This window comes from Neofelis nebulosa, chromosome 10, assembly GCF_028018385.1.
Source record: "Neofelis nebulosa isolate mNeoNeb1 chromosome 10, mNeoNeb1.pri, whole genome shotgun sequence".
NCBI classification, from domain to species: domain Eukaryota; kingdom Metazoa; phylum Chordata; class Mammalia; order Carnivora; family Felidae; genus Neofelis; species Neofelis nebulosa.
This window is the reverse complement of record NC_080791.1, coordinates 96,328,699-96,352,693: the sequence shown is the minus strand read 5'-3', so window position 1 is coordinate 96,352,693 and position 23,995 is coordinate 96,328,699. Positions and strand designations below refer to the sequence as shown.

Below are 23,995 nucleotides of genomic sequence, written 5' to 3'. Positions count from 1 at the left end.
GTTCAAGCCCCGCGTCGGGCTCTGTGCTGAGAGCTCAGAGCCTGGAGCCTGCTTCAGCCTCTGTGTCTCCCTCTCTCTTTGCAGCCTCCCTGCTCGTGCTCTGCCTCTCTCTCTCTCTCTCAGAAATAAACATTAAAAAAATTAATAATAAATGAATAGAAACAACCGGAACAACTCACAACCATGCTTTGGCAAACACGGATCCAGAGGGCACCGGGCTCCAGTCTATTTGCACAATATGGAATTCTAGACACGATGTCTCATCTGCCTTTTAGGATTATTACGTTCGACAGTGTGACTGGCTCACACTCTTAAGGCAGAGGCTGTGGCTCCTATGAGGCATTTTAGAGAATCTTTTCTCCTTACATCTGTGTCTTCATCTTCCATTTCAGGATCTGATATCCTCCAGAAGATCTAACTCTATACTTAGATCCTAGCTTTGGAGTTTGTGTTATTTTACTTGCAGACCATGAGATGAGCATTTCCACAAAAAGGCTGTTGCTTTTTACCTGGACTTCCTAGAAAATGTTTGGGAAAAGGAATCATGCTGATGATGCAGAGATCCCTGACTACATGGCATTGAGCGAAGGCCTCACGGTAACATTACCTATAAACCTTAACACCTAAGCCCCGTATGAAGGGGTTAAAATGTTGTATGTTCTGTACAAAGAAAATCCTCCCCCTTTTTTTAAAGTTTATTTATTTTGAAAGAGAGAGAGAGCAAGCAGGAGAGGGACAGAAAGAGAGGTGGTGGGGGAGGGAGGGAGAGGGAGAGGGAGAGGGAGAGAGAGAGAGAGAGAGAGAGAGAGAGAGAGAGAGAGAAAATCAAGCAGGCTCTGCACTGTTAGCATGGAGCCCAATGCAGGGCTCGAACTTGTAAACTGTGTGATCATGACCTGAGCCGAAACCAAGAGTTGGACCTTAACTGACTGAGCCACCCAGGTGCCCCTGTACAAAGAAAATACTTGATAAACACTGGCTGGCTGATAATCTTACAAATGGCCTATGTCTGAATATGTGGAATTTATATGTTAACATTCACAGAACAAAAGGAGAAACAGAGTAATACCACAAAAAGCATTTATTTAACAACAAATGTTTCCTGAGCACCTGGTAGGACACTGTTTTAGGCAGTGGAATATGGCTGTGAACAACAGGAAAGTCCCTAATCTTACAGAGCTTACATCTGGGGCGGGAGTGGGGACCCACAGACTACAAACAGTAAAAAATGTATGCTATATTGGGAGGTAATAATAAAAAGGAAAAAGAAAAGCAAACCTGAGTAGCGACAGAGGTGACAGCAGCTGTTCCTGCAGGTGACCAAGAAAGACCTCTCGGATGTGGTGACAGAGATGTCAATCTTTGCTTATATGAGCTAGCAAAAAGGCTATCTGGGTAAAGATCCGTTCAGACCGAAAGAACAGCAAGTGCAAAGGCCCTGAGGTGGACATGTGCTTGGAGTGTTTGAGGAACTTCAAGGGGACCAGAGATATAGCGGCGGGGGGAGGGGTGGGGAGGGGGCGAGATAATGTGGAACGTCTGAAACCAGAACATGGTAGGTCCTAAGAATTCATGCTTTTACTCTGAAAGAGATGAAAAGCCACGGGAGAATTTTTTTTCCGTAGAGAGGTAAAATGTCCTTGATTTAGCTTTAAAGAGATGACTGTGACTGCTGGGAGCCGACTGGGGCCACAGGCAAGGATGGGAGTAGGGAGGCTGAGGAGGAAGGGACTGCAGAATGTCTAGGGCAAGAGATCGCGACAGCTTAAATTACTGCTAGCGGTGGTGGTCACAAGAAGCGGTCAGATAGTGGATAAACCGAAGTTGGTAGGATTTCCCAATGGAATGAATTTGAAATGTGAGAGAAAGAGGCAGCAGGGTATGAGGTGGGAGAATGTCAGTGTTGAAATCAGACAGCCTTGACCACATACCAGGTGTCTGATCTGACCAAAACACTGAGATTCAGTTTCTTCCTCTGCAACTGGGGGAGACAGCATCTTCCTTACTGTGCTACTGTGAGGATTAAATAAAATACTGTCAGGTAAAGAATGTGGAATTTGAACCCTAGGATATATTTGCAATTACTTTCTAAGTTTTAGAATATGTATATTTTTCAGGATAAATTTAGAAAGAAAAACCTGGCTGAATTTTTATAGCTTGTAAGGATGCCGTATTTATAAAGAATGACTACTGAGGTAACCACCTGGATGTGTCAGTTCTTTCTGGACTTACTACCTCTTACGTCGTAAAATTACTGCCCCTTAAGTTTTTACTTCTTGTGGGGCAACACTGTTTTAAGGGGCCAAGCAAAAAAGATGTTACCGATGACAAACATGGAGAGTCACCTGGCTGGAAGGGACTGGAGACCACGGATCCCAACAGGACTAATGTTACCGTTCTTAAGCCATTTCTCAAAGTTGTTGCAATTGACCAGATATGATTATCTCCTGGGAGAATTATATTGCTTTATAGTTCTATTTAGATTCCATCTGCACTAACAAAGACACACTCCATTACCTTCTTTTATTGGCATTGGCAATTAAAAAGAAGAATGGATGAAGAATCCTGTTTTCAATCCCGACAGCCACTTCTTAGTATTTGGCTTGCTAGCTCTTTGAAGCCCAGTAGATCCATATGATTACTCTAAGCTATAAAATATTTAACAAAATATAAAAGAGGAAATATCTTCTTTCATTTAAAAAAAAAAAACCTGAATTTTGTCTTCTCCCTCATCTCTATGTGTCTTATTTATTTTCTAAATTTATTCTGATTACTACATTTAGCTGAATTAACAAAGCCACCAACTCTCATCACCCAAGAGGACCAAAGCACTGGAAGGTGGTAACTTAAGAGAAGGGGGCCAGGTGAATGTCCCCATTATGGTTAAGTTCACCTCGAAACGGAGTATTCTTCTGCAATTTCCTGCTAAAAAAAAAAAAAAGAAAGAAAGAAAACCCATTTCATTTTCAGGCCAGCTGAAACCTGCAACTGTCTTCTCTGGGTTTAGTGGTCTCAACCTGTGTCCTTGTCTGTCCTCTGATAACGATGGCTTTAGAGACTTGGCTTCCCAGGGGGAGAACTGTATGGTGCAGAGAAACAGAAAGAACACAGACTCCAGAGTGACTCGAACCCAGGCTACAAATCCAGAGCTCAGTAAATCCCCCGCACTTGCCAACGTTCTTGAACACGTCACCCTTCTCTAGTTTCTTCGTAGCGCTTATCACTCTGCAAGGTCATCCCATTCATGTATTTGTTTACTTGTTTATTGTCTGTCTCCCCACTAAACCTAAGTTCTACCACACACATCTGTCTCTGTCTTTTTGCCACCGTATCCCCAATTACCAGACTACTAGGCACACTCTAAATATTTCTTGATTGAAGAAATGTGGCACACAATATATACCTCTAGTTTTGGACGTGCTATCCCTCGTCTTTGTAATGTGCTTTCACGATCTGTCTTCTCGTTGTGTGTGTGCCTTGAGCCTTGAGGACAGGCTCAAGGTGTCTGATTCACCTTTGCTGCCTCCCTGCCTAGCTAAGGACCTGTCAAATAGCAGGCATTTGCTGTCTGTCAAACTGGACTGACATTAGGTGAGTGACATGACTCCTCTTGATTCTTAGTTTCCTATTTGTCAAATGGACCTAAGTTAATGTCCACTTCAAATAAGATAGCAAAATGGTTGAAAACTTGGAGCATACTGTAGATATTCAAAACATGCAAATGTCTTTCTTCTTCACACTTGAGTGTCATTTCAGTTTCCAGTGTTCTTGCATATGCCCCATCCTTTGTCCCCATTTGCCAGAAGGGGAGGCTAAGGCTCAAAGTAATGAAGCAGCTTTCTGTAGGTCAGATGACCACTGACTGGCGATATCAGAAGTAAAACCTTGGTTTGCTGATGCCAAGCCCAGCGTCCCTTCCTCACTGCCCTTAAGCATACCAGTCAGTAATTAAAGTAATTAACGTGGTCTGCATAAAACCATGGCCTGGGGCACCTGGATGGCTCAGTCGGTGAAGCGTCCGACTTCGGCTCAGGTCATGATCTCAGGGTTCCTGAGTTTGAGCCCTGCATCTGTCCTCCTCTTGCACTCTCTCTCTCAAAGTAAATAAAAAACATTAAAAAACAAAACAAAACCAACAAACAAAAAGCCATGGCTTGGATTGAGGAAGCTGTGACTTCTTGCTTCGAAATGACCAAATATCCAGACAGGGCTTCATGAATTCCTTAGCATCAAAAACCCCTTTCATACGGCAGGTTTGCGAGGCATCACCACAGGATGCTAACTCTAGGGGCAACTGTGACAGGGTGCAGGGCATCTGCGTGGTCTTACAGTGTCTCCCCACAGGTTGCTTATTAGTGCAAGGGAAAAAGACGGTAACTATACAGCAGAGAAAGTGGGTAACACCTTGACTGAAGCAACAAAATCAACACCAGCGGTGAAGGACAGATGGATATTGTGTGTCCCTAGATGTGAATCCCTGAGAAAGATACAAACTCACATGTATAATTTTGGCTAGGAAAGCACAACGTGAATCCAACCGTGAGGAAACATCAGATACGTGCCAAATAAGGAATGTTCGATCAAAAAGAGCAGGAGGAATACGGTGCTCTTCAAAAATGTCAACGTCACAAAGGCAAAGAAAGGCCGTGGACATATTCCAGATTCAAGGAAACTAAGGAGACAGAACAACTATGTACTATGTCATACCCGATAATGTAGACGGAATTCTTTACTGGAGGATAAAAAATGCTATAAGGATTATTAAGGAGTCAAAAACTGGAATATCTAATCTACTAATGGTAGATTAGATAAAAATGTTACATCCGTGTTAACTCTGAAGTGGATAACTGCGTTGTGGTTACCTAAAAGGATATCCTTATTCTCTGGAGATGCACACTAAAGTATTCAGAGGTAAAGAACCATGATGTATGCAACTTACCTTTCAATAATAAAGCAAACAGTAAAATGCGTAACGTTAAGTGACGCATGGGTAAAGTGACTCTGGGTAAAGGGGATTGGAGTGTCCTTTGTATTATTCTCTGACAACTTTTCTGTAGATTTGAAATTATTTCTGAATAAAAAGTTTTCAAAAAAACAAGAAGGTTTGTGAAGGTTTTCCAGAAGAAGAGTTCAAGAAGGTGGCTGTCCTGGTCTTAGCTATTTCTTATACTTTTTCAGCATCCATGGCTAGTTGGTACATGGTATACGGAAGGAGCCGGTCCTGGGGCCCATCAACTAGCCGGTCAGATCACTTTGGATTTTGCCCTTTGAAAGAGTTAAGCATAATTCTGACTGGGCTTTAATTACAGGACAATAATGAGAACAGATAGTCCTCACCAACAGAGCACCCTTTTGATATGGTTGACTCAAGAATGAACTTCTTACCTTCAATTCAAAACTCAAAAGCACAGATGGAATTTATCAGGTCCCAAATTCACCTTTTTTTCATTTATTGTCTCTACTGTTCATTTGCCTTTCCAGAAAATACTTATTTAATGGCAAATCTGAATTCATGGAAGGAAATGTTAAATGCTCTCACAAAATTATAGGAAAGAAAAAAGCAAAAAATATTAATAAGGAATTAATATAAAAAAGCTAAATTCAAAAAACAGACTCTCTTCCTCTCCCTAAAGAACAATCTAATATACATTCACACAGAGGTAGACCTGAAAAGACAGCTTTCCTCCCAAGGATTAGAAGAAACTGAAATTTGGCAACATGGCATTAGCCCGGAAGCCCTCTAGATACAGAGGTTGACAATTCAAGACCAGAGGCATATGGCAGCAAGAGAAGAAGCTCAAAAAAGCCCTTAAAACGAATGTCTGTGTATCGCAAAGCATGGCCATGTACAACCAGAGTCTCCCGTGATACCAAGCAAAAGGCAGGTCCCTAGTAGGCCCCCAATTACATGTGCCATTAGCAACACAGAGGCAAACAAACAAACAAACAAACAAAAATCCGGATCTCAAGAACACATTGAAGCGGGGGGGGGGGGGGGGGGGGAGCAGGAGGGGGCCAGAGCGTATCAGGCTGAAGTATATAATAAAAAACAGGAGGGCAGAAGGAAAGGCACGTCGCATGCTGACGTTCGCTTTCCCAGGGCTGGTGAAGTGTGGCCTGAGCCCTGAACGACGGATACGGATACGGGTCACAGGCTCTGGGAGATGGGGAGATGGGGAGATGGGGCATGAAGAGGGAAAGGCGTGTCTGCAGAGAAGACAGTCCTGGACCCTGCTGAGGGCAGAGCAGGTACTGGGCAGCACAATGTCCACTCTGGCGATGGCCCCGTGGAGCCTGGGTTCAATCCTGAGCCTTGCGGGCAGCCATGGGAGGACTATGAAGGAAGCAACATCGCCTGCCTAGGATTTTAGCAAGATCACCCAGCAAACAGTACGTGGGATGGAGTGGAAGAGGAAATCGTTGATAAATACTCCTGGGCCAAAAAAATGTGCAGACATAAAACACCACCAATGAAAAACCAAGTTTTTAACTCAGCTCCATTTAGACCAGATGTCTTTGTCCCTTTGGTCAGAACGAGTACAAGATCCCGTTCTATCTACTTCAGCATTCTGATGTGCTTGCACAGAAATGACAACTCTACTTTTTCTCACAAACATGTAAGTTTTTATTTTTTCACCAGATTCACACTGCATTTAAACCTTGATTGAATCTGTTTGAAGAAAGACAATGATCAATGAAATTACATAATTGATATTCATTCCTGGGGAAAAACAAGTTTATCAAAGTTAAATATTTCAAAAAACAAATGCTAATGTGTTTTTCCAGTAGCTTCTAGACACAGCAGATTAATAGGCAGAGAATATGGAGAAAAGATCTTTGAGGCAAGCAAGCTGTGGGAATGAGAGAGGAGGCAGTCTTGTCTGTTCAGAGAATTTTAGAAACCGCTCATCTGTGCTCACAGAGTGGAATATTCCCTTTTGTCATTCAAACACTTCCAGCTTCCGGCCTTGCTGCCTGATGGTCACCCACCAATGGATCTGTAAGATTTCTGCTTAGTCTCAGTAGGTGTTTAAAAATTACTAAATTAATAACTTGATGACAACCGATTCCTCAGAACAAGAAAATGGCACAACACTGTGTGGCATGTGGCACCTTACCTCCCATGGATGCTCTACTGGTTTCCTTGTTACCAAAATATACCACATTCTACACAGCAGATTTCAGCTATGGGCACTGACATGACAGGGTCAAGGGGGGAAGAGGAAGTATGGCAGTTGGGTATAAAATTCAGGATTCTCAAAAACCCTGTCTTCCTCCTCAGTGTACCCTATATTTATGGGAAGCTGCAAATCAAAATAACACCACAGGGCTAGGACATCTAAGGACTACTTGGGCGAGACCCCAGGTCAGGGTATAGGAGTAGCAGACTGTAAGATGGTCCCGGAAGATGAGGAAACATTCATCTAACCTTCCCTTAACTACCACTCCCTCTCACTGTGGGTGACTGAGCTACTATATCCACTCATAGAAGAAAAGGGTTTAGAAGCTAGATTCAGACAACACTTTAGGGATCTTTTTTTTTTCTTTAATATGAAACTTCTTGTCAAATTGGTTTCCATACAACAGCCAGTGCTCAGCCCAACAGGTGCCCTCCTCAATGCCCATCACCCACCCTCCCCTCCCTCCCACCCATCACTTAGGGATCCTCACTGTCTAAAGATCCAAGGGAGCAAATGGAACTAGGCAGCCAATCACATTCTGATTCCATAACTCCCTGAGCATAGAAGGATCCAATGTGTTCAATGCTGTCCTAAAGGCCTCGAGTAAGGAGGCCAGTGATGAAGAACAAAGGCTTTGGTGCCAAACAGACTTGGATTTGAGTCCTGGTTCAACATGGATGAGTGGCTTAACCTCTCTAACTCCAATTTCCATAAATTTAAGGAAGATGATAATCACACCACCTTATGAAGTCGTTATGAGATGAAATGAAATAAATGGATGCATATAAAGGGCTTAGCCCTGTGCCTGAAAGTAACGCCTCAACTACTAGCTATTAGATGTTTGATCATTCGGGGCTTTGGAATGCAAAAATCTAAATACTAGGCTTGCAGTGAGGAAGCCATGAAGAACAAAGGGGTGTGTGAACCAGTAGGGGCAGGTCGTGGGCAGGAGCAGGAAAGGGGGAAGAATTGCAAGCCTCTCCCAGGACATTGTTGAAAACGTGCATGGAAATACTGTGAGCTATTATTTCTTTGTGTTGAACAATAGCTGATTGGAGACAGATACTCATGAAAACTCCTACATTTGCTTCCTCTCATATTTTGTATCTTCACAGCTCTGTATCTGTTAGCTATATGATCAAATCAAAGGTCTCTACAAAAATTAAGTCAAATTGGATCAAAGGCCTAAATGCAAAAGCTAAAACTATAAAACTCTTAAGACAAAACACAGGGGGAAGCTTCATGACATGGGATTTGGCAATGATTTCTTGGATAGGACACCAAAAGCACAGGCAATGAAGGAAAAAAATAGATAAACTGACTACATCACAATTAAAAACTTTTGTGCATCAAAGGACACTATCCATAGAGTGAAAAGGCAACCCACAGAGTGGAAGAAAATATCTACAATCCATATATCTAATAAAGGATTAATATCCAGAATATATAAAGTACTCCTACAATTCAAAAACAAAAAGCAAGCAACCCAATTAAAAAAGGGTGAAAGACTTGAATAGCCGTTTCTCCAAAGAATATATAAAATGGCCAATAAGCGGCTGAAAAGGTGCTCAACGTCACTAGTCATTGGGGAAATGCAAATCAAAACCACAGTGAAAGACCACTTCCTACCCATTAGGACCTCTATTATTTAAAAACAAAAACAAAACAGAAAATAAGTATTGGCAAGGATATGAAAAAATTGGGAGCCCTGGGGCATTGCTGTGGGAGTATAAAATATGTAAGCTACTATGGAAAAAAGGCAGTTCAGAGAATAGAAATATAGATATAAATAAAATTACCACCTGATCCAGTGACTCCACTTCTGGGGACATAGGTACAAGAACTGAAAGCAGAGTCTCAAAAAGATAGGCATACCCCTCACGTTCACAGCCACATTATTCACAGCAGCCAAAAGGTGAGTGCAAGCTGAATGTCCAACAACATATGAATGAACAAACACAATGTGGTGTATATATACCGTGTAATTTTATTCAGCCTTAAAAAGGAAGGAAAGTCTGACACATGCTCTACAACATGGATGAACCCTGAAGATGTTATACGAAGTGCAATAAGCCAGACATAGAAAGACAAATACTGTACGATTCCACCCTTAAGAGGTACCTACACTAGTCTGATTCAGAGAGACAGAGTAGGACGGAGGTTCTCCAGGGCTGGGAGAGGGGGAAGTGAGGCGTTACTGTTTTTTGTTTTTAATTTTTTTTTTTTTTTTTACATTTATTTTGAGACAGAGAGAGACAGAGCATGAACGGGGGAGGGGCAGAGAGAGAGGGAGACACAGAATCCGAAACAGGCTCCAGGCTCTGAGCTGTCAGCACAGAGCCCGACGCGGGGCTCGAACTCACGGACCGTGAGATCATGACCTGAGCCGAAGTCGGCCGCTTAACCAACTGAGCCACCCAGGCGCCCCGAGGCGTTACTGTTTAATAAACACATTATTTCAGTTTTGGAAGATGAAAAGTTCTGGAGAGGATGGTGCTAACGGCCGCACAACAATGTGAATGTCGTTAATGCCACTGAAACAAATACTTGAACGTGATTGAAATGGTATTTTCTGTTATGGACTTTTACCACAATTTAAAAAAAAAAGTTAAAACTCACTACCACACCTAAGGCATCCTGGTACACGCGGTCGTCCTTGCTCTGCACGGAGTGAGTTTTACTCAGCCCTCCACCTTCCCCCGTGGTTATTACCCAGTGGCTCTGGGAACACAGTCACCACACGCCTTGAACACCTGGCAGCTAAGAGATACGGATGGTCTAATTTTCTCAAAATAAAACTGTAAAAAAATAAAACCGTGCGTTTAGTTCTACTTTAAGTACCCCTACTTAAGAATTCTAGGGGATAACTTTTTTAAAATCTAGCCTTAAAGTGCATAAAAGAAAAAGAAATCATGTCTTTAATGGTGTGCTAACGTCACACTTTCCTTAGGAATGTGATTTTCTTTCGTTGCCAAGACAGCAACAGTTGCTGTGGAAACCACACAAAAACAGGGATATGCAACTGAAACATACCCCACTCACCTGCACAAAGATGCCCTTGCTCCTGTACTCCTCATGGAGGCACTGAGAGAAGAAATCCACAAAAGCCTGGGATGGGGTGGGAGTGGGAAGGAAACACACACATTACATCAATCGGCCTGATTTGTAGCCATGGCAACAAAAATAACAAACTAACCATTTAACACTCCAGTTTCTAATCATTCCTTTTATTTCACATACAGAAGAGACCTTAAAAAAACACCTCAAAACCTCAACTCGTTTTTATCTGCCACTAAATTAAGTATTCTCTTACCAACTAGAATCTCCAGATCAAATTGTGACTTAACCAGAAAAGGGTCTTCTCTTTCCTTTTTGCAGAAAATTACTTTCCAAGAAGAAATATTTTATTATATAACAAAGGACACATTCCTCCTCCCCACTTGCCATTCAAACAGAAACACAATATGAATTCCGTTCAACTCTCCTCTATAGGGATTTTGTTGTCAGTAAAGAAAAGAAAAGAGCAAGCTTCCTCTTGGTCCTTGGGGATGGCAAGATCCAAGAAGCGTACGGATGAATGTGACAGCCCATCTTCTTCTGCTAGTACAACTTTAAATCTATTTGTAAAATATAATGTACCATTTTTCAAGTATGGACTCAACCTCAGGCCTAAAATGCCAAGTATCAATGATGACTTTTCGAGGCTCCCAACTAATAACAGTCTTGTGGCCACATGGAGCAGAACAGGTGAGAAGCTAGAGTTCAACAATCACTTCACAAAACAGGGTGTTCATTTGAAACCTCCCTCCTGTATGTTTCAGATACAGAAAGCAAGCAGATCGCAGGAGTGGGGCGTGGAGCCAAGCTTTTTCAAAACAGTAGTCACTGTTCATGATTTTCCCGTGGACAAAGGGCCAAATGAAAAAGAAAGCAGGAGTTTTGCTCTTTTCCTTCTCTGACATATCGCAAGTTCTTAGAGTATTAGATGGTGCTCATTTTCCCCTAAAAGCTAGTTTAACTTGAGCGTCTCAATGGTCATTTTCATTTCAGGGATGTATCCTGTGCCTCAACAATGTATATAAAGATGCTATGGACCTGGAGGCAGCAGGAAATGTATTCTAAATGATTTTTCCTACTAGTAATGTGAACAGGTGATTGGTGATAGTGTATAAAATTATGACATCTTACAGAGAGTTCTAGAAAATTCTTGTCTCACTCCAGAAGTGACAATTCGTATCTATGAATTCTGAATAATGTGGCAAAATGCTCACACTCTCATCCAGGCTTATCTTGCACCTACTGTGTGTATTTCTGTCCTGACCGGCTGCAAATTCTTCCACTAAGCTCTGCAGAGTGGCAACTTTTGCTGGATGGAGTGGACTCATTCATGGACCAAATCCCCAATCATTAACATCGTGTTCTGATCAACTGATCTAACTGGCCCAGACCAGCCCTCTCTCTCTCTGGGACGTACAAACACAGGCATACCGCACTTCCTTGCATTTCACTTTACTGTACTTCACGAGTGCCGCATTCTTTACAAAATCGAAGGTTTATGGCAACCCTGCCTCAAGCAAATCATCGGCACCACCTTTCCAACAGCATCTGCTCACTTCCTGTCTTTGTGTCATATTTTGGTAGTTCTCCTAATATTTCAGTCTTTTCTTTATTATTGTATGTGTTATGGTGATCTGTGTTCAGTGATTACCACATGTTGAAAGCTCAGATGACGTCATTTTCTAGCAATAAAGTATTTTTAATTAAAATATGTGCACTGCTTCTCTAGACATAACGCTACTGCACACTTAATGACTACAGTATAAACGTAGCTTTTTTTTTTTCACCTTGACCCTAGTGTAAACATAATTTTTATATATACTGGAAAACTAAAACACTCATTTGACTTGCTTTATTGTGATGATTCACTCTATTATGGGGGTCGGGAACCAAGCTGATAATAACTCTGAGGTATGCCTGTACCAGTTTCAAAACCAGTCAACTACTAGGAGAAAAAAGCGTCTGTGGATCTGAGATCACGGTGCCCCATTCCTTTTCTTCCCAGTCCATTTGAAAACAGCCAAGAACAGAACTTCAAGAAGCTTCCATGCTTATTTCTCAGACCGAAAAGTATTCCTCATTCTCATTCTGACATGATTCACTAAAAAATTGTTCACCTTGGTCGCAGAGTAAATGGCCAACAGTGGAACAGGGACTAGGCCGCTGGCAGAGGAGATGTTCAGAATGGCCCCTTTAGATCTAAAAAGGAAAATGCACCAGGTCAACAGAATGAAATCATACACGCAACCATTTGTAAATTACAGATTGAGATACAGAACTACCTGAAACAGAAGAACATAGCTGTTTTTCTAGCACACATCACTCCTTGCCTTTCATCAGCACATGATACACTCGGTCAGTGAATGAGGCATAACTCAATCAACTAAAAATAGCTCCTGTTTGCAATTAGCTCATTTCTGTTTTAGCAATCCAGGGCATGACCAGATCAGAGCTACAGTCTCCTCGAGTTAATCTCTCCTGTCTGAGGTCTTCTCTGGCCACATCACCAAGAATCCTCATTCTTGGAAATGCTCTCATAATCTTCTGATGCCTTTATTCTGGCTTATCATCCATCACATACTACCTTACTGTAGTATTTAATCACTGTATGTGTATACACGCTTTTCTCCCTCAACAAAACCATAAGCTTCTGGACATCATAGCCCTTGTCTTACACTTTTCCTCAAAACCTCCTGCACAGTCCTGAGCATGTAACAGGTACTTAACGAAACCTCCTGGCAATGAGTGAACAGTTATGTGCGGCCCTCCTACTTCCTCTAGGTTGTAGATATTCAGGCACTAAACAAAGAGCTGACTGAAAAGTCATGTGACTCTACAGGAGATCAAACCATATTCTCTGCCAAAGGGCAAAGGGCAATTCTACAGTAACTCCGAGAGATTACTGAAAACTAAGTCAGAAAGTTACCAGGAATTACTGATTTCATTAATGAATGAATATTAATCGGAGAAAAGCAATGCTGTAAATACATTAGTTGTTAGCAAGTACATAAGGGTTGGGTAACATGTGGAATTAGGGTTTTAGGAATTTTATTTTATTTTATTTTATTTTCAACGTTTTTTATTTATTTTGGGGACAGAGAGAGACAGAGCATGAACGGGGGAGGGGCAGAGAGAGAGGGAGACACAGAATCGGAAACAGGCTCCAGGCTCCAAGCCATCAGCCCAGAGCCCGACGCGGGGCTCGAACTCACGGACTGCGAGATCGTGACCTGGCTGAAGTCGGACGCTTAACCGACTGCGCCACCCAGGCGCCCCAGGGTTTTAGGAATTTTAAACAGAATTAACAACCAACTCCTCCCCTCCAAACCCATTCTTCCCAGAGGAGGGAACGGGGGGGGGGGGGGCGGGGGGGGGCGGGGGGGGGCGGGGGCGGGGGGGGGGGCGGGGCGGACGCGCTGCCAGTCCCCTCCAGCCACTGCAAACAACCCTACCTACTTCCTATCCTCCCAGTGAGGTTCCTTTTCTTCCACACAGATTCTCACTGTTCTCTGTCTGAATTTACCTCCCCCAAGATCTATTTTTCCAGTATTTTTTTAAAAAAGGACTATACAGACCCTTTTTATGCAAAATAATAAAAGAAACATGATTAAATGGCATCTAAGTTATTTTAGACGCAAATCTGAAAAGAAATAATCCCCAAAGGTCACCCAGTCCATCTGCCAGCCTCTAGGCGAGATGCCACTTCAACCATCAAACAGAAGTCTGGACCCTCCGTTTACTGTGTCGCTGGAAACAAGGTGTCTTTGGTTTTAAATTTTGAACTGAAGTGCTTATTAGTAATATTCCTAAGCAATGAAATCCACTCACATTTTGGTCACAGAAATCAAATCTCAAATCTAAAAACGTTATATTAGGGTTTTAAAGAAAGTTGGAAATATTTAGTCAATGTATTGGTTGTATCATTCTTGTGTGTTTTGCTTGTGTCTCAGAGACAGAAAAAGCCTTTTCGTTTTAAATATTGATAAGAGAGTAAGAGTGTCTATCAGGAGTTAGAACCCTATCACCCGAAGATAAAAACCAGTAATTAGCAACGACTATCTAAGATTTTGATTTTATCTATATGTGTGAGAAACTCCTTTGATCAAATTTGACTAAAAGCCACTTTGGTTACTGGAGACTTTTAATGGAGTATTAATTTATGATGTTTAGAACATCTTTATCTTTTCAGGGTGTTAAAAATGTTCTCAAATTAGATTCTGGTGACGGTTGCACAGCTCTGTGAACATACTAGAAACCACCAAATTGTATACGTTAAGTGGGTGAGTTTTAGGGTATGTGAAACATATCTCAATAAATCTGTAAAAGAAAAAGAGAGAGAGAAGTCTCTTTATGATATATTGTAATGTGTCACCTTTAAACTCAGAGAGTGTCCCAATCAAGTGCATGCTAAGAGAGCTATGGTATCTTACACATCCCAGAATGCTTCCTGAGAAGTAACCCCAGATCCCAACAAGTTGCATCCCCTTCCTGAGCCCTATGCATCCTTCTAGCTTTTAGGTAGCATTTTCCTTTAACTTCTCATACAACGGGGAACTGCTACGGCCTCACTAATTCAGAGCAAACGAAGAAAGAAGCTAGTTGCAGATGATGTTGTTTTTCACCAAAGCTGTAGTGTATCACTGTTGTTTTCACCTGGATTATGTGCTCCCTTACACTTAGATTGGCTGGAGCGATTACATGTGCCCTTGAACAAAAATCTTATATTTTTTTTATTTCGTTCCTCACAAATGAGATACAACCTAAAAGTCTTCCAAAATTAAAGTTTAACGTTATCAAATATATTTTAAAAATTAAATCTGGATCTCATCAAAACACACTCTTAAGACTTCACTCACCAAAGCCATGATTTCAATCCAGGAAAATGTGTTTGAAGACAGTAAAAACTTCTTTCCCGTTTTCAAAAATAATAGACTAATAGTCAAATATGTCACAATTGTGCAGGGATGCTCCTTTAATCGTTTACTCCTTGAGGCAACTAACATCTTTGTTTCGCCAATAATATACACTGATTAAAATTTCTGGGAGGTAGAGTTAGTTTGAATTCATGAAAAGTCAGAATTTGAGGGAACGTTATTCAAAACAAAGTATTTGCACTCTAGCATATATTAAACAACCCAAGACCAACAAAGTCTCGAGCAAGAATGCACTAGACCTCAGGAAATACAACGATGGCATTTATAATTGTATCATAATGACAGCAGTGAGACACCTCTCTACGAAAACTCTGTGCTAACGAGAAGCACACGTGTTTGTCTAGCAAAAACCTTCCTCCCACACCCACACCCACACCCACAACAGCACAGAATTCTCTCTTTCTCTCCAAGGGTAATAATATTCAACTGAGTTTTGTCTGCATCATAAACAACACGCGGGTGGAGCCGTCTTAATCCTTGTACTGTATACAGTATCTATCCTTCATGTAGAGATGGGGATGAACATTTGGGGCTGCGAGGCACAAAGGACTCGTCTTTAAAATCAACTACTCTGTCTGGCTCTAATCCTCCATCTAAGCAGAATTAGTGACGTCAAACCAGTTTCCATGGCACAGGCCGACTCACGACAGCTCTGTTATATCAAGCAGAAGGACAAAATGGGCTGCGCTTAATTGCACACGAAAACAAACATAAAACTGAACCTTAGTTAATCTCTCATTTTCCGGGGACTTGGGGAACAATTCTAAGATTGGAAGGTACATTAACAATATTTGCTGCAGTTCCATAATGAAGACTCATGTTGCTCATACTTCATACTTTCCAGTTTGTTATGACAAACATCCAAATAAACAACTCAAGTAATATTTTCTGTGATATAACATTCTTCATTCATCACACTGCTTACTTGCTAACAGCCACACGATGGTGTCTCAGTGGTACAAATTACTGAGGGCCCACCAGAACTAAAATACTGCAAAAACAAAGCAGAAACACCACTGCTGATAAGGAAGCACCTTTTCATAGAAATATGTTCTCTTCAATTACTAGCCCTTTCACAAGCCAAACCTTAAACTCACCCAACCCTATAAAATTCAGCATCTTGTAATTACAGCTTCCTGCAGCTATGCTGTCTGGTAGAATTCCCTCAGACCTGTCTGTGAAAGCCCCATCCTAATACTCTCCTTCATTGTCACTTGGATAAAAAAAATTGCCAAGCAGTGGCACCTGGGTGGCTCAGTCAGTTAAAAGTCCAACTTCGGCTCAGGTCATGATCTCACGGTTCGTGGGTTCAACGCCTGCATCGGGCTCTGTGCTGACCTTGTGGAATCTGCTTGGGACTCTCTCTCCCGCTCCCTCTCTCTGCCCTCCCTTGCTCTCTCTCTCTCTCTCTCTCTCTCTCTCAAAATAAATAAACTTAAAAAAACAATTGCCAAGCCTTTATTTTCCTATAAATGCTCCACTACTCCATCAGACTGTTGCAGTATCCTTCTCTACAGCTCTAAAAAACTACTACTGCCATAGAGGAAATGATAGGTCTCCTTTGAATAAGTCACTGATTTCCACCTTTCTCAGGTACCTTCTGCTCCGCAATGCAGGGGAGAGAGATAGGGAGGTGTTACGTGCTACCATGAAGAACTGGAACACGGGGTTGACTCCAATGGAGGGAACTAACTGTACTCAGAGAGTCTGACGACACGCAAGGGAGATTGTGCAAAAAAGACTCCATGACGCTTCTTCCTATTTCCGTTTCTTATCAAGGAGTGCATAAATGTACTCCGGAGAGCCATAATTTTTTTTTTTTTTTTAAAGCTTAAACACAACACTGAAATTGGTAAAGACAATTCACTAAGAGACTCTCAAGAAGACTAAGAAACATATCAAAACAGAGTCCTTGGTCAGAAAAGAATCCTGGAACAGAGGGGTCAGACATATAATTAGAACCAGCAATCCAAATACATTATACAAATCCTGCTTTGCTGGAGAAAGTTTGCAAACATTTACCACATGAAAGAGAACTGCCTGCCCTAAAACACCATAACATGTCATAATTCCACCTTAAGCAATACAGTATGAAAGGGGCTATTTTTAGCTTTTCCATGGTTGTTATGGCAACCACCTCCTGGCTCCAGCTATACACAATGTTTATAATTCCAGAGAAGTGGAAAGAGCAAGTTTCCTCTATAATGTAATTATGCACTTTCTACTTCTATGGTAATAATACCTTAGTTTAATTATAGATACTTGTTTAGTGATAGTCAGTTGGCCCTAGGCTATAGTTCTAGAGGGTTTGGAAAATCTCATACATCAGAGGTAGAATCAGTGAAAGGGGAAAACAACAACAACAACAAAGGATCTTTATAAAGGACTCTGCTGTTACTGAATGGAAATAAGAATCCCATGGAAACCAACCATAGGAAATACGCCATTTGAGGCCGGTGTAAAAGGGCAGGCTATAATAAAATCATTTGTATTGTGTAAGTGAGAAGGCTTTCAGATGATTGTTTACCTTGGAGTTATTCCTCTCCTCTTGGGCACACGGCTAACAACATTTCTGGCCTCCTCTGCAGTTAGCTGTAGCCGGTGACTGAGTTCTGGGCAACGGAATGTTGGCGGAAGGGATGGACACTACTTCCAGGCCTGGCCCATGAAACCTCCCGTAAAATCACCCTTATTCTCTCTTCCTTCGTCTGCTGGCTGGATGCAGAAAATGCAGCGGAGAACTGCAAGACCCAAGGGAAGAGCAGCCCTGCGTGGAAGGAGCCTGAGATAATGCCTGGCTAGAGCACAGCCCCAACCCCTGATACACACTGGCTGTGTATGAGAGCGATGGTCTCTTACAGCGTGCCCTCGTTAATACAACTAGTAACTCCTTTAGTTCAAGGGGACAGAGCTATTCCCTCTCCTAACCAAAACTAGTGATTCATGAAGTCCACTTACGTTTCTTACTAGTTCTTAGCAAGTGCCACATTCACCCTGTGGTGTCGGTTTCAGCCCATAGACTACGATGGCTTTCCACCAGATCATCTCTCAACCTTGGCGTAAAATCCACTTGATTTCCTAAAGGCAAAGATCCAGTTCATCTTCTGTACACGCCATGATACACTTTACTCAGTGAGTGCCTGCTGAAGGAACGGGTCCTCTTCTTCGCATTGTTTTTATCTAATGCTTCAGCTCTAAATGTGGTCATGGCTGCCTAGGTCTATAAAGATAGGGGTGAAGTTCCTAGCACCCTATGTCTGTATCCTTTACTAATTATGAAGGTTCACAGCACTCAATCTCTTTGGGACTCACTTTCTATCTATCAAATAAGGGTGCCTGGTTTCAATTCATTTAGAGTACTACAATTCCATGACTATATAAATCCATTGTGATCTGCAAAATTATTTCACAACCATTATCTTTTTTTTTAATGTTTATTTATTTTTGAGAGAGAGATGGGGGCATGGAGTGGCAAAGAGAGGGGGACAGAGGATCTGAAGCAAGCTCTATGTCGACAGAAAGAGCCTGATGGAGGGCTTGAATTCTCAGACTGTGAGATCATGACCTGAGCCGAAGTTGGACGCTTAACTGACTGAGCCACCAAGGTGCCTCCATTATCTCTTTTCATACAGATGTCACCAAAATCCTTAATTCCTTAAAAATTCCTTTTATAACACTACTGTGGTTTCTAAGTATTTCGTTCTTAAAGCATGGACTTATTATCCTAAACTAATGTCAACTCACTTGCAGATGTCAAAAGTCCTCAGTCCTACTCTGTCGACCCCAATTCTCTGCCATCTCCTAAGGTTTTGTCTGGTTTGACTACTGTCTGTCACTTCCATATCTGACCATTAGGGGCACACTCCCACTGTCAATCAACACAAAGCAGTCTGAAGGTTTTAACGAGAATTTTTACTAAAGGAATTAAAACACACCAGACTTCAAGGGCGCCTGAGGGACTTGGGCGGTTAAGCATCCAACTCTTGGTTTCAGTTCAGGTCATGATCTCACGGTTTGTGAGAGGGAGCCCCATGTCAGGCCCTGAGCTGACAGTGCAGAGCCTGCTTGGGATCCTCTCTCCCCCTCTCTCTCCAAATAAATAAACATTAAAAAATATATGTACCAAATCTCATATAAAATGGAGTTACAAAAAAACCCTGCTAAGACACAGTTTCTCAACCAGTCTCTGTAGATGCCAAACAAAATGGATTCCTAACCTTGTTTCCTCCTTCATACAACAGGAGGTTATCAAAGTTAAATGAGTTAACACTTCCTCAGCACAACACTTGGCATACAATAGGTGCTCAATAAACAGTAGCTGTAAACCCTGCCGGCAGCTGGTCATAGAGCTTTCTTCACAGAAATAGGGTCTCTGGGCTCTGCCCTTTTCCAAGCCGTGATTCCTTTGGATCTCTTCCAAACTCAAAGCTCTTTTGCAGAGGAAGGATGACTGTGAAGTCCTAAATTTAGCAAACGATCAAGCTTGCTCAAGATGCAAGCCCAGATCTTTTCAACGGGTTTTCTTTGAAAGCCTAGACATCATTCAGGCTTTTCCAAGGGAGAGACAGAGCTTAATTACAATTTTACACTTCCTGCTATTTCAAGAAGAACTCTGCAACACATTTCTCAATGAAAATGAAGACACCTAGCATATCCTAGTGGAACTCGACTCAAACTAGGACACAGATGGGGCTCCAAGGTGTGGGTTTCTGCTCCAAGGTGGGTCTGATATCTTATAACCATTTTATAACAGGCCTAAGTTCCCTATATATCCTTTCACCCATTAAGAACTAAAAAACCAGGAGATGGGGTCTTGCTTTGTGAAACTCCTCTGATTTCAGTTCTGACAGCATATAGCTTTAAGAAGGCATTCCCGGGAATACCCCAGGAATTCTATCCACCCCCTCAGAATAGCAGGCAATTGAGTTAGTGATGGTGACTCAGGCAGACTTTTTAATCCTGATCTAAAGGAACCACCGCAACCCTGGAGAGGGAAATAAAAAGGGAATCGAGTGGAAAAGGCCTCCACCACCAGATGACTCATGCTCCACCGTGTGACTCGCCCAGCACGTTACTCTGTTGCTCAGACATGGGGGACAGGTTCATTAGTCACTTTAATGAATTTTGCAAAGAAAGGATTCTCCCTATAAATAATCATGAGCTCTGTCTCTCTGGTGCTTGTGTGTGAGCTTGTGACTCACCTTTCCACCATGCCAGGCAGCACCAATCGTGTCATCTGCAAAAGAGAAAACAAAACCTTCGTGATGGCTGAGGATGCAAGCAACAGGTAAAGAGTGAAGGAAGCTACGCCCTCAAAACAGAAGGGGATCACTAAGCCACGCCCCACCCGACAGACAGCAATTTATTTTATACGCTCTATATAATTTGGCTGTGGTAGCAGTACACATAAAAAGGAGTCAGATGAAATTGCTGGAGATAACACTGGGAATACTTTCAGTAAACTTGGCGAAAATGGGCCTCGCCTGAAAAGGAACACCGGCACAGAGATCTTCAAATAATTAAGGGCCTGTGGTGAAATCAGGACCCCCAAAACGCACTCCTGGAAAAAAACATCCGTTATGGAAAGAAATATCTGCCAACCAAGATTACTGACGATTTCTAACTTAAAAGCTCAGGTGACCTTTTCCAATCAAAAAAGCGTTTAGAAGAATGCTGTCAACTGACGGCAAATGTTAAGTGTATCCTCACATTCATTCCCCTTGTTGGTCTAGCTAGTTGTGAGGAAAACTCATCCTTAACAACAACAAAAAAAAGACGCCTGCATTTTTAAAGGGTGTCATAATTGTTGATTAAATACATATAATATGAGAGAGAAGCTACTTCTAAACTGTGTTTTAAGATATCATGAACTGGGGTGCCTGGGTGGCTCAGTCGGTTAAGCGTCCGACTCCAGCTCAGGTCATGATCTCATGGTTAACAGGTTCGAGCCCCACATCGGGCTCTGTGCTGACAGCTCAGAGCCTGGAGCCTGCTTCAGATTCTGTGTCTCCCTCTCTCTCTGCCCCTCGCCCCCTCGTGCTCTGTCTCTCATTCTCTCTCTCTCTCAAAAATAAATACATTAAAAAAAAAATTTTTTTTAAAGATATTATTAACTAGGGGCGCCTGGGTGGCTCAGTCGGTTAAGCGTCCAACTTCGGCTCAGGTCCTGATCTCACGGTTCGTGAGTTCGAGCGACGCGCTGGCACCTCGGAGCCTGGAGCCTGCTTTGGATTCTGTGTCTCCCTCACTCTCTGCCCCTCCCCTGCTCATGTTCTGTCTCTCTCTCTGTCAAAAATAAATAAACATTAAAAAAAAATTTTTTTTAAAGATATTATTAACTAAGAAAAGTTAAGACATCCACTGGCTTGGCCAAGGCCACGTCACAGTTTAAGACTGAGGTTAGAACGTGAATTCTGGATTCCCAGATATCATCAAATTTCTTTTTTTTATTTTAAATCTTTATTTGAGATAGAGAGAGACAGAGAGACAGAGTATGAATGGGAGATGGGCAGAGACAGAGGGAGACACAGAATCTGAACAAGGCTCCAGGCTCTGAGCTGTCAGCACAGAGCCTGACGCGGGGCTTGAACCCATGAACTGCAAAATCATGACCTGAGCCGAAGTCAGATGCTTCACCGACTGAGCTACCCAGGTGCCCGGGACGTCATCAATTTTCTAAGAAACAAACGCTGCTTTGTCACATGCTTTGCATGCATGCCCAAACACAGGAATTTTAAGCTTTTTATCTTGAATACTCCTATGTCTTAACGAAAACAGTACTTTGATGAGAAAGTAAATTTTTTCCTAGCAATATTTTGAAGAAAGGAAATGTATTCAGCTTTACAAAGGTAAAATCTGCAGCACTCCCAACCCAGATGTCAGGCCGGGAGCCTGCTGCATATACTTTCCCAGGAAAACCGAGTTCAAACTGACACTGTATCATGAAAGACAGACTGACACAGCGCCAACTTTGAAACAAAGAAGTGTCTTCAAAGCCTAGGGGAATCATTTTGACAGAAGGTTTTGGATTTGGCCGAATCTTCTGGCCCAGATAAAAAAAGAAATGCTAAAAAAGAGTTTGGTCTAAAGCATTCTACATCTCCCTCCTTCTTACATACAAGTCTACGTTTTTCGTATTAAACTTGTCTTGATAAAATGGGGGGGGGGGGGATGTGCCCAGTGACTACATCCTATAGAACAAGATGTGACTAGAAGTAACATATGCAACTTCTTGGTCATGCCCTTAAAGGAAACTACACGTCCTCCTCCTTGTCCTCCTCCTTACCGGTTCCTCCTCTTGAGGGTTAGAATGTTGATGTGGTGGGAGGAGCCAAAAGAACCCATTTGAACCTCAAAATGAGAGCTGTGTGATAACGGTGGCAGAGCAAAGAGATAAAAGAGGCAGAACCCCTGATGCCTGGAGAACTACGATGCCCTACCTTGATTACCTATCCAGCTTTTTATCTGAGAGAAAAATAAATTTCTATCTTGTTTAGGCCACTACAAGGACTCTGTTACCAAACCCTATTCTAACTCATAAAGTTGACCACTTATGTTGATAGAGACCAAGCAGTGTTAACATTTTAAGACTTAAAGATGAAACAATGCCCTTGGGCGCCTGGGTGGCTCAGTCAGTTAAGCATCTGACTTCAGCTCAGGTCATGATCTCACAGTTCATGAGTTCAAGCCCCACATTGGGCTCCATGCTGACAGCCCAGAGCCTGAAGCCTACTTTGGATACTGCATCTCTCTCTCTCTCTCTCTCTCTCTCTCTGCCCCTCGCCTATTCACACACTCTCTCTCTTTCAAAAATAAATAAACCTTAAAGAAATTTTTATTAAAAAATGAAACAATTCCCAAAGCAAACTCACCCAGAGATTATGCTGAGCCCAAATGGCCTCCGCTACTTTGTAATTTTTACAACACAGTCCTGTTTCTTCGCTTTTCTAGGTTTGCTGACCCAACTGAGGATATGCCCACGGGGCCTCAAACCAAACTGGATGGGGCTAAGTCAAAAAAACGCTGATTTCAGAATTGATCTTTTCCACACTATACTCACCTCCTCTCTTTTCAGATCAAACGACTCTTCCAACTTGCTTCCACGTTTCCTAAGATTTCTCTTTTTATGGTACCCCATAGTCATTGCTCAAAATACAGCTACTGAACGTTTAGGCCAAATGTGCTACAAGTCAGGCCCAAGTTCATATCCCAGCCCTTTCACTTAACTAGCAGTGTGACGTCACATTAGCTTCCTTCTCGTCTGCGGAGTCCATATGTATTATTAAATAAAGAAGGCATCTCCATTACAGGTTATTACCTTCTGAATCTCAAATGAGGTAATGTATATAATGGACCCGGCACAGAGCTCGTCACAGAGCAAGCCTCTGAAGAGAAATCAGCATCCCTTATTGCCAGCATGCACTATTCTTTCACGATGCAGCACCACTAAGTATCGGGGCCTCCTTTAAGCATGTGGTGCCCTACACAGTTCAAAGCCACAAACAGTGACCCATTTTGAGGTCATCAAATTCAACCCACGACACAAGTTTCCAGATAGTTCTGTCCGTATTTAAAAATACTTCTGTCAGGATCCTCTTGGAATTGTTCTAAAATTCGATTTAGTGACAACTGCACAACTCTGTGAATTCATTTACCATTCAATTGTACACTTAAAGTCGGTGAATTATATGGCTTATAAAATTATCCCTCAATAAGGCTTTGAAAAGAATCTTCATCTTATGGATAAGAGTTAAAGATATGGGATCACAAAATACACTGGATGTTACTTTGTCAAACCCAGGAGAAAAAAAGCTCCTAAAACGT

General features: G+C 42.1%; 1 protein-coding gene across 1 annotated transcript in view; it reads right to left on the bottom strand.

Moving 5' to 3' along the window:
- HSD17B12 (hydroxysteroid 17-beta dehydrogenase 12) overlaps positions 1–23,995 on the bottom strand; it is a 165,838-nt gene that overhangs the window by 6,018 nt on the left and 135,825 nt on the right. Inside the window, exons 7-9 of the mRNA XM_058688712.1 lie at positions 20,374–20,408; positions 12,356–12,437; positions 10,224–10,289 (exon numbers count right to left, since the gene is read on the bottom strand). Of these exons, the coding sequence (XP_058544695.1) occupies positions 10,224–10,289; positions 12,356–12,437; positions 20,374–20,408 (183 nt within the window). The remainder of the gene's footprint in view (positions 1–10,223; positions 10,290–12,355; positions 12,438–20,373; positions 20,409–23,995) is intronic.